Source organism: Bison bison, unplaced genomic scaffold (assembly GCF_000754665.1).
Source record: "Bison bison bison isolate TAMUID 2011002044 unplaced genomic scaffold, Bison_UMD1.0 scf7180017864498, whole genome shotgun sequence".
NCBI lineage: Eukaryota > Metazoa > Chordata > Mammalia > Artiodactyla > Bovidae > Bison > Bison bison.
This window is the reverse complement of record NW_011495057.1, coordinates 581,897-593,872: the sequence shown is the minus strand read 5'-3', so window position 1 is coordinate 593,872 and position 11,976 is coordinate 581,897. Positions and strand designations below refer to the sequence as shown.

The following is an 11,976-nucleotide window of genomic DNA, read 5'->3' as shown; positions in this document are numbered from 1 at the left end:
CTGGAGAATCCCATGGACAGAGGAGCCTGGTGGGCTACAGTCCATAGGGTCACAAAGAGTCAGACAGGACTGAAGTGACTTAACACACACACGTACACACACATTATACATAAGACTTTTTTTCTTTTTTCTTTTTATTGGAGTGTAGTTGATTTACAATGTTGCATTAGTTTCAGATGTACAGCAAAGTTATTGTTTTATAAATATACTCTTTTCAGATTGTTTTTCATTATAGATTATTACAAGGTATTGAAAGTAGTTCCCTGTGCTCTAGGAGGTCCTTGTTATTTATCTATTTTATATATAGATAAATTCCTAATTTATCCCTCCCCCTTTTCCCCTTTGTTATCATAAGTTTGTTTTCTAGACGTGTGTTTTTGAGTCATGGTAACAAACTTGTTTGTAACCACAGACCATAGTCAAAAGGTTTTGAAAGCCACTGTCAATTCCTGCTGACTCTCTAATCCTGTTACTTCATTAGCTAGATCATTCCTTAGGATATAAAATAATTTGACATATTTTGACATATGTGTTCATGCTGACAAATACAGACTTTTAGTTTAAGGATAAAAATTCTTGTAAGGAATGGGGAAAAATGAAATTTTAAGAAAAATTTTAGTGGTGTATTCAATCTTCAGAAGAGTAGAGGCAGTATTTAATTCTTTTTATCATCATCAAGATTTCCATTCTATGCTTTAATTTGCTTCCATTCTAGTGTCTCTGAGTAACATTAACTGATTTAACTAAAATTTTTGATATTTTAAATGTATTTATTTTTTAATTGAAGGTAATTTCTTTGCAGAATTTTGTTGATATTCATAACAAAGGCATTTCCATACAAAAAGCTCCATATAAAGTAAAATCACATCATTTTTGGTGATACATTTTTCTAATAATAATTACCACTAAAAAGCACTTACTATTTGTCAGGCAATATTCTAAGAACTTTCCCCATGTATTATATAATTGAATACCCTCAGTGTTCCTATAAGGTAAGTATAATTGTTTTACAAAATTTTCAGATAAGGTACAGAGAAGCTACACAACGTGTCTGAGATCACACAGCTAGTAAATGGTAGAACTGGGGTTCAAGGTCAAACAATTTTTCTTCAGGATCCTTGGGCTGAACTGCCTGTAAAAGTTATTTTTCTTAAGACAACTCTTAGTTCATCATGTAATCGAAAGTACAAATCTATAAAACAGCACATACTGAAGAGGAATCTTCTGTGAAAAATACACAAATTCCAGCAGGTAAAAAAAGCTCTGTGCTTTAGGTTGCAGTTACATGGGTATTAGCATTATAATTATTTATTGAGATAGACACAGATGCTTTATGTCTAATTCAATGTGTTTTATTTAATTACCAAAAGGCAAAAAAGGAAAGCTATGGTAGCTTTGTAAACTAGAGTCAAGAAATCACCAATTTTTATTTGACTTCTTAATATTTTGTTTTTTTTTTCTTATAAGGAGGTATATTTGAAAATATTTTCAATATAATTCTCTTTAGATTACAAGTTGCATGTCATTACAGTTTCATTTAATTAAGTCAAAGTATATACACTTGAGAACTCATTAAGAGAGTAAATGATGTGCATTTCGGATGACTGGTTCTTACAAAAATTACACATAAAACCATAAAGTGTAAATTTGCTACAGAAACTCAGTATAAAACTTGGTGTATCACATTACCATTTGTGGCACAGCCAGTGTGTGTGCTAAGTCACTTCTGTTGTGTCCAACTCTTTGTGATCCTATGTGCTATAGCCTCCTCTGTCCATGGGATTCTCCAGGCAAGAATATTGGAGTTGGTTGCCATGCCTTCCTCCAGGGAATCTTCATGACCCAGGGATTAGACCCACGTCTCTTGCATCTCCTGCATTGGCAGGCAGATTCCTTACCGCTAGCACCTCCTGGGAAGGAGCACTCACCAAATACTCCATCCACTCACTCAGACTGTTTAGCTTCTCTTGCAGTTAAGTGATACCATTTGTTAAGATCTGGCCAATGAGACGGACAAAAATGAAGAGTTGTTTGTAGACTGAGATAGAGAGGAGCCTGCGTGTGGTTATGCATTCTCTTTCCCTACTGAGGGTACAAAGAAAGCCATATGTTGTTACATGTGCTACCACAGACTGACATGATCTTCCTCTCTTAACCAGGGTCTTGAGCATCTTGGTGGTTCACAGTCCTTGTGCTGGGACATGTAACATAAGCGAGAGATAAATTATGTTGTATGAAGCCACTGGAATGCTGGACTAATTTGTTACCTCAGGCACAACCTAGCCTATCCTGACTAACATGGTATTAAATTAATCCTGAATGTGTGCTAAAAGTTAATAACCTTTTATTGTATGATCCTGCTTCTTAGGTAGTTCCAGGTGTTCACGAAGGAAATTTCTCCAAACAAGATGAAAAGATGATAGACATAAGCATTCTGCCTTCCTCTAATTTCACACTCACCATCCCTCTTGAAGAAAGTGCTGAGAGTTCCGACTTCATTAGCTACATGCTGGCCAAAGCTGTACAGCATTTTAAGGAACATTTTAAATCTTGGTAAGCAGAGTATTTGATTAGGGACGTTTGCTGATAGGAATAGATGGTTCTTAAAAGGGAAAAATGACAAAACTAGCTTTTGAATACCTTGAAAACGTATTCAACCTCATTAATAATCAAAGGCATGAAAACTAAGACAAGTTAGCAGTTTTTACCTATTGAATTTTCAAATTAAAAAAAAAATCCTGATAGAATGCAATGAAATGAGAATTCTTATATGTGATTGCCAGAAACAAACTGGTTTTGTCTTTTTGAAAAGTTATTCAATTATACATATCAAGAGTCATCAAATTTCTTTTTAATATAATAATTCCACTTCTGGAATCAATCCAAAGGAGTAAATCTAAAATTGAATTGAAGTTCCCACCCCAAGATCAATATTTGCAAATTATTTAAAATAGTAAACTGTTAAAAACTGAATGTCATCTGAATGTCTAAAAACCAGAAATGGTTAAAAGCTGTGGCTAAATATGCTCCAAATATCTTATAAAACCATTAAAAATATTTATAAAATTTAAATCATGACATGACATCTGCTGGAACAAGAGTTTATTCTAAGCCTATCTATAAGGCAAATATTATTATTACTATCTTCCAGAAAAGAAACTTGAGACTCAGGGTCCAAGTGTTAGTTGCTCAGTCATGTCTGACTCTTTGAGACCCCTTGGACTGTAGCCCACCAGGCTCCTCTGTCCATGGGATTCTTCAGACAAGAATACTGGAGCAGGTTGCTATTTCCTTCTCCAGGAAATCTTCCCTATCCAGGGATGGAACCCAGGTCTCCTGCATTGCAGGTAGATACTTTACTATCTGAGCAACCAAATGAATTACTCAAGTCAGTAGGGGGTAGAGGCAAATTTTAACTTAGTTTTCTCTGAATCATAATTGCCACATTAAACTGGTTCCTGTTGGGACATTTGGTTGAAAAAAATAAAGTGAAAAATGAGTATAAAACTCTATAAATGTAATGATCAAAATGAAAAAAAATCTACAATCTGCATTAAAAATAAAAAGGGTTGGCAGGAATTACGGTTGGAAATGGATGATTTTTTTTAACCTTTTCATCTTTTGATATTTTTACAATTTTCTATAATGAATAAATAATTTTGAGATTTCAAATTAGAAGATATGTTGCTAAAATAGCTAGGTAAATGTAGATTGAACACTGTATCAATGTGTTCTCATCTTTAAACTTTAGTATAAGTACTTCTATTCCATGGTAATCCTACAGTAAGACGAAATGTAAATCTGTTCGGTCTACAGGAAAAACAACTAAATGACATTTCAGACGTACGTTACCATCTCTGTTAGGATAATCTTCTGAATTAATGGCACAATTAGAACTGTACATAGTATTCTCCTTTGGTAAAATGGTCAATCTTAAAGAAGCATTAAATGTTAATTCTAAGTTATTACTCATAAGGGACCTTGTTAGTAGGTCCCTATCAATGTATAATTAAGCTGGGTATTTCTAGATTCACTGCCTCTCCCTTTATCTCTGAATGTTGGAGAGGTTGTTGTTACATCAATCAACCAATATCTTTTTAGCATCTTCTAAGTGAAGGCACGGGACTTCCCTAGTGGCTCAGACGGTAAAGAATCTGCCAGCAATGCAAGAGACCCAGTTTCGATCCCTGGGTCAGGAAGATCCCCTGGAGAAGGGAATGGCTACCCACTCCAGTATTCTTGCCTGGAGATTTCCATGGACAGAGGAGCCTGGTGGGCTACAGTCCATAGGGTCACAAGGAATCAGACACAACTGAGCAGCTAACACTTTCACTTTCACTTTAAGTGAAGGCACAAGACCCAGGTACTGTGGAGAAGAAAACAATGAGTTTAGGAGAGAAAAGATGCACAAAATAGTAATTCGAGGTGGCATTTAGTGAGTGCCCTAAGGGGCCCTCTGGGAGTGGAAAGTGTCTTTACTTTCCATGGGGGAGAAACTTCTCAGGTGACGTATTTCCTTGTTTTCTCTTCTTTTCCTGTCTGTCGTCTATCTCCCTCATCCTTTCCTCTTCTTTCCTCTTTCTCTCTCTCCCTCCCCTCCCCCAAATATATGATATATATCATATATATGTTTGATCATATATGTATGATCATGTGATCATAATATAAAGATGAAAGACGTCCTGGTGGTCCAATGGTTGAGACACCACTCTTCCAATGCAAGAGGTGCGAGTTTGATCCCTGGTTGGCTGCGGTGTGGTGCAGCCAAAAAATGAAATAAAAAAAAAAAAAATATACAGAAAGGTGAAAATATTCCCCTAGAGATTCCTTAATTAGGGAAAAATGTGAGCAAATGGAGACAGAAAGACTAAAGTGCCTAGATACTGGGGACCCTGAGAAATCCTATTAAACTGGTGGTCTTCCACGAGGGCTCTTTGCCACCTCCCTCTGTCCAGAAACCTCCCCCTTATGAGTTTGAGTTCTTTCTTCACTTGTAAGCAACCAAGACCAGCTCAATTAAAAGACTGCAAGGATACCGGTGTCTCACAAAATGAGTGGAGAGGCTGGGCAGCCGTGCCTGGAGCTTCAACTCCGTAGGGCACAGTGACACTGCAGGATTTTGAGGAACGAAACAACGGGTTTGTGCTCGAATGGGATTGACAACTTATTTCTGACTGAATAATAAAAATATTTCCAATAAAATTCTTTCCCAGATTTTGGAATGAAGAGGCTACAATGATAATTGGAAATACGTTGAAAAATCGAGATAGTGGACAAATTATTTATTAATAAGGCTCACGGAGTGATCTTTTGCAAAGGCAGTATTATTTTTTTAATAGTTTTTTAACTCTAAAAGTAACAATCACAAATTCCAAATGTTTAGAAGACAAAATATATCCACAATCCCCAGTCTTCATAAAACTGCTTGCTTATTTTTAATTCACATTTACTACTTATCTTCTTAGATAGATTCCAGGAAACAGAATTATTTGCTTAAAGGTTCACATTTGATTGAGACATATTGCCAAATTTGATAGCAGCCATGTCTAAAGTCCTATTAATACTTTCTCATATCCTAACTAGTGTTTTGATGTAAAAACTTCACTAATAAATGAAATTTTTTACTATTACAAATTTATGTTTTTGATTATTTGTGAGAACAGACATCTTTCAAAATTTGCTTACTAGTTGAATTTCTTTTGTGCATCCTAGTCAAGGCAGTGGGTAGGTTTTTGTCAGTGTTCTGATTAGATCAACACATCAAGGTCTCAAACCTGCCATCAGTTGAAAGAGCAACATACTAAGGAAAGTAACCGTAAAGATGGAGGAAAAGAAACACCCTTGTCATTTCCTTTCAAATCTATGAATACTTGTGAGGTCCTTAGTCCAAGAATGTAGCTCATTAAAACATGAATACCGATTTTATAGGTTAGAACATATATTAAAAACCCTCTCCTGGAATTCTCATCTACTCATCTAGTATCCTAAGTGCCTCACTTTATTGATTGGTTTGCGATGTGTTTGCCGTGGCCAGGATCCACAGTAACAGGCTTTAACAGAATGCCTTGCGTGCCCCAAGTATCTAGTAAGCGTTTGGGAACTGGTTCTTACCGTAATTATCAGAATGAAAGGCACTCATAGGAAATGCATTGAATAAAGAAGTGTGCCATAAGCAGTAGAAGTTTACTGAGTAAATACTATGTGCATGCAGAATGCACTCCACAAGGAGTGCTTTATCTTCCCATCAGAGACAAGGGCCTTTGTAGAGGTTTCATGAGTCAGGGCAACTGAGAAGATCCCTGAGTAGTATTATTAAAAACATCCATACAGATGAGTTTTCTGTTATTTTGCTATGTGTTAACTTTTTCAAAAGCCAAGAGTAAAAAAAAAAAAAAAGCCAAGAGTATTTATTCTGTGACTCATACTAGACTTTATTTCAAAGGAAAAAAATGCCCTCTGTAAGTAATTTATTAATATTTTGATTATTGATGCTTTTTGTAAAGGTAAAAACTGATACATCCTATACACAGCAAACAGAATTACCTCTTCAGCTGAGACCTGAAAATCTCGAAATACATAAGATAATGAAGTAAACGTAGTTGCAGGAAAATATGTCACTTATGCAGATTCTTTACCATCTGAGCCACCAGGGAAGCCCGTACATATTGTACAGTCCTATTAATTTTCTTATATTGAATGGCAGCTTAATAGCTATTCAAACTGAATTAAAAGTGAACATTCCTTTTTTAGAAAATGAAATGTAAATATCACTGTATTTTATGATATATTCACAGTTTGTATATTAAATATTAAATCACCAGGGTGTCTGTGTTCTATCACTTCTACTACAAATATGTCACTTTCTAATTAACAGAGAATTTTTCTTTCAATTTGCTTTTAAGTTTACAATATATAATATTTGACTTATTGAAAAAAAAATCTGTAATTTATTCCTTTGTTTAGTAAAGATCTATAGCTTCTCTATAGTTTTTTATGGTAAAATATGCATAACAAAATTTACTATTTGAATCATTTTTAAGTGCACAGTTCAATGGCATTAAGGAAATTCATATTGTTGTGCAGCCATCACCATCATCCATTTCCTGGACTTTTTTCATCTTCCCAAACTGAAACTCTGTCCCCATTAAACACTAACTCCCATTTCCCAGACCCTGACAACCACCATTCTGTCTCTATGAATCTGACTACTTTAGGTATGATTCCATGAAGTAGAATATTTGTCCCTTTGCAACTAGCTGATTTCACTTAGCGTTAATGTCTCCAAGGTTCAACCTATGTGGTAGCATGTGCTGGAATTTCTTTCCTCTTTAAGGCTGAATACTACTCTGTTGTACACATGTATCACATTTTGTTTATCCATTCATCCGGAGATGGACTCTCGGGTGGCTTCCATCTCTTGGCCATTGTGAAGAGTGCTGCCATGCATATGGGCGTACTGTTTAGATTCTTTTAAAAATTAACAGAACAGTGCTGACTTTTAACAAGGCCATACATACTGTATGTAAAACACAAGATATTTTTGGCTGACACTTACTTAACCTCAGAATCTGGACCTTGGTGCAATATGAGAAGAGATTCATTTGTCAGTATGTGTCACCAAGGATTACACTGGGGATATATAGTCAGTCACTCCATACATAGACTATGTATAGTCAGTCTTTCAAATTATAGACAGCAATATATTTAAAGAGAGGACTCAAAACCTTTGAAACATTTTTTTTCACACAGTCTTGAGCTATTTGGTAGGAAGGCTAGTCAGGTAGACTTAAAGTTCAAAGGCAGTCCATTTAACATAGTCAATTTCAAATGAAGGTAAAGCTCTTATATCTGAAGGCTATAGAAAAAAAGTATACTATTGATAGAATTCTGGATAACTTAATGTACAGTAAATCTCAAATAGTCTATTCCACCATATATTTGACATATTTGTCAAAAAAGTTGCCAAAAAAGCAAGTTACAAAAGGAATCTATTTTATAGCCAATGTTTATCAACAATTTGTAGAGTGAAGAAAGGAAAGGGAAATACTGGACTCACTGCAGCTGTCAGAGAAAGCCTTTGCATGCAGGCTGACCTGGATTTTAATCCTGGCTGCCAGATTTTCTAGGGGTTTGATTAGGCAAGACCCTTAATCTCTCTAAACCTCAGTGGTTTTATCTATAAAATGATAACCGTAAAGTTTTTGCTTTTTGGGTAGTCCTGAGACACAAAAATCTAGGTATCATATATTCATTCTGGATTGGGTTATATGTACATATAATTTATCATGTACATAATTGATCAAAATAAACATTACACATTTCTACAACTATTAAACACAGTGAAAATTTTAACAGAAATAGATCTCTTAATGAGAAGAAAGAGCTTTTTTTCCTCCCAATAAGTTAATGGATCTATTAATAATGATTATTTCTTCCAATTCACGGGGTCAAAGAGTTGGACATGACTGAGCAACTGAACTGATAACTGATTTCTTCCAAGAATGAGATAGGATTCAGCATCCCTATCATCTTTGCTTTGTGTTTCTATAGATGCAAGCGCTGAGTAAAGCTGAGGGTATAATGCATTCAAAGTTGGACTCTTCTCTCCCCAGATCTTCCCCTGCTGGTTTCATTTCACTTTTCAGGTCTCAGCTCAAATGTGACCCTCCTCAAGGAGAGACCTCTCCTAATGGTGGGATCAAAAGTAATCCTTCTGAACCCGGTTATACAATCATCATCGCACCTGTCACTCTCTGCAGGTGTCTTGTTCAGGGACTTCCATTGCTCCTCTGGGCTAGACTGTCAGTTCTTGTGCCAGGAACCTTGTCTGTCTTGGTGATGCCTGGGAGGCACTGTGCTATAAATGCTGTTGGATGAATGAATGATGCACTTATATGAAAGGATCACTCATCTATGGAGCAGCCACCAGTAAAGAAACCAGGCTCTCTATCATCAAACCAAGATCCTCCAAGCAACACAATGGAAGAGGAACCTCCTTGTGGGTCCGGGAGTCTAAGCTTGTATCCTGAGATTCACCCTGTGGTATAAATGATATTCCAGTCTAGCAACTAAAGTGTTAGTCCCTCAGTCGTGTTTAACTCTTTGCGACCCCATACCAGGCTCCTCTGTCCATGGATTCTTCAGGCAAGAATACTGGAGTGGGTTGCCATTCCCTTCTCCAGGGAGCAACTAAACAGCTCAGTATAACAAAAGAGAAGTAAACACATAAGAGTAACTGCAACCAGACAATCTGGGAGATTTCCTGTCTGGGATCCTACACATGGTTGGAAATATGTGGAGACATTTTGGGTCAGTGTTGGGTGGAGAGAATGCCTATATTTAGTTGGCCCCCGGCCAGTATCAACAGTCCTGTAGTAACTGACTGGAAAACTGCTTGCTGCATCCCTTGCTGGAAAACTGCGCCTTTGTACCTCATCTTAGCTTCTAACACCCAGGGGTGCTTTCAAGCTAAGGCAGACAACGTGAGTCCCCATCCCTTTCTGAAGCCTGTTTTCTAAGATCAAGTTTTCAACAGAGCCTTCTCTTCCCAAATGACCATCAGAAAGAAAGCCCACTGCATCTGGAGACAGCACAACCACATCCACCCCATCCAAACAGCACAGCCCAGGACCATCAGCCCCAAAGCAGTTACAGGTGACTTTAATACTATGGTTACTGTGACTTTAATACTATGGTATGGGTGTGGCAGGGTGGGATGAGGAAGGTGCTGGGGGGAGGGGAAGAGTGACTCTGGTTGATGGAGGAAAAGCCAGCCTAGCAGGTGATGGATTAAATAGAGTTAATAGATTAAATTATTTAAAACAGCTGCTCCCTGTGCATTACAGTTTACCCTTTTTAAGCAAACATACAACCAAACAAGAACATTCCAACTCTGAGGCTCCCGCAATGTTCCCTGAAACACTCCCTTAGTCTAGTCTTAGTGCTTGTTTTTCCCTCTGATTAACCCAAATGGCCAGCTATTTTGTAAACTGTCTTCAGGATTAGATTTATTTTATAAAGGTTTTGTGCCCTGTAAAGACACAAATGCTGGAAGTTCCCTAGTGGCCTAGTGGTTAGGATTCCAGGCTTTTACTGCTATGGCAGCTTCCTACCCTGGTTGAGGAACTGAGATCTCAAGCCAGAGGCACAGATCAAAGGAAAAAAAAAAAAAGTGCACCATTGTTTTTGCTGAGCAGATTAGGCAGACCTGAGGGTGAAAATATACAGCGTATTGTCACCCTGCTTATTTAACTTATATGCAGAGTACATCATGAGAAATGCTGGAATGGAAGAAACACAAGCTGGAATCAAGATTGCCGGGAGAAATATCAATAACCTCAGTAATGCAGATGATACCACCCTTATGGCAGAAAGTGAAGAGGAACTGAAAAGCCTCTTGATGAAAGTGAAAGAGGAGAGTGAAAAAGTTGGCTTAAAACTCAACATTCAGAAAATGAAGATCATGGCATCTGGTCCCATCACTTCATGGGAAATAGATGGGGAAACAGTAGAAACAGTGTCAGACTTTATTTTTTTGGGCTCCAAAATCACTGCAGACGGTGACTGCAGCCATGAAATTAAAAGACGCTTACTCCTTGGAAGGAAAGTTATGACCAACCTAGACAGCGTATTCAAAAGCAGAGACATTACTTTGCCAACAAAGGTCCGTCTAGTCAAGGCTATGGTTTTTCCAGTGGTCATGTATGGATGTGAGAGTTGGACTGTGAAGAAGGCTGAGCGCCGAAGAATCGATGCTTTTGAACTGTGGTGTTGGAGAAGACTCTTGAGAGTCCCTTGGACTGCAAGGAGATCCAACCAGTCCATTCTGAAGGAGATCAGCCCTGGAAATTTCTTTGGAAGGACTGATGCTGAAGCTGAAACTCCAGTACTTTGGCCACCTCATGCGAAGAGTTGACTCATTGAAAAAGACTCTGATGCTGGGAGGGATTAGGGGCAGGAGGAGAAGGGGACAGAGGATGAGATGGCTGGATGGCATCACTGACTCGATGGATGTGAGTCTGAGTGAACCCAGGAGTTGGTGATGGACAGGGAGGTCTGGCGTGCTGCGATTCATGGGGTTGCAAAGAGTCGGACACGACTGAGCGACTGAACTGAACTGAATTGAACCGAGGGTGAAAAATAATAGTCTTCCCAGAATGTTTTCCTGTTACAATTTAACCTTGAGTTTGAGAAGTGCCCTTTAGCAGAAAGATTCAAGAATCTTGCTTGTCTATCTTTACTGTCTATTAATAAAATTGAGATGAGAGGAGAAAGAAAAAAGAAAAACCATCGACTTTACTGAACGGAAAGAAATAGTGTTTAGTATGTTTCATACAGAGCCCACATGTCATTCTTCCTAACCCCAGATGCAGCAAGAAATTTATTGAGCATCTACTATACCCTCAAGACACAGTTGACTCAAGACTGCTGTTGCATGTACATGTATTAGTACCTTTTAAACGCATTATCAAATATTTTACACCCAGTGTTTATATTATAAACATTTCACTAATATTGAAAAATTTGGTATGCAAAACTGAAAAGGGCTGGTTGTCATTAACTTAAAAAGCTGCCTTAATTCATTTACTCCAGCTGCTGGCCTTGAGTGAGGATGCGGGAAAACAGAAATGCAAATCACTTGCGGGAGTCCCCCTCAGTTGTAGGAAACATCTAAAATAGGGTTTTGTTTTTCGATTTCACGAACACGTGGAAATTGTTTCAGGCTTCCTTTTATCACGGAAAGGCGCGGTCGACCCCAAGTCTTTCCAACAAGAGTGGCTTTTCTCAGGCAACACACCAAGATATAGCTTTAGAATTTCTTTCTAGGCCAAGGGTTCTTCACTTTTAAAATGGAATACAAGCCATTGAGGAAGGCGAGAGCGTCCACAGCCCAAGGCCCCGCGACCTCTCGGGACGCGACAGGCCGTTTCTCGCGGGATCGGGTGGGGCCTACGTCACTGAAGCGTCACAGGAAGG

General features: G+C 37.9%; 1 protein-coding gene across 2 annotated transcripts in view; it reads left to right on the top strand.

The window, feature by feature from the left end:
• Positions 1–3,963, top strand: part of CLUL1 (clusterin-like 1 (retinal)) — a 30,903-nt gene extending 26,940 nt beyond the window's left edge. Inside the window, exon 8 of one of the 2 annotated variants that reach the window (XM_010828900.1) lies at positions 2,369–3,963. In XM_010828900.1, the coding sequence (XP_010827202.1) occupies positions 2,369–2,557 (189 nt within the window). In that variant the 3' untranslated portion in view covers positions 2,558–3,963. The remainder of the gene's footprint in view (positions 1–2,368) is intronic. The other variant, XM_010828901.1, reaches the window with a different exon arrangement.
• The last annotated feature ends 8,013 nt before the right edge of the window (positions 3,964–11,976 follow it).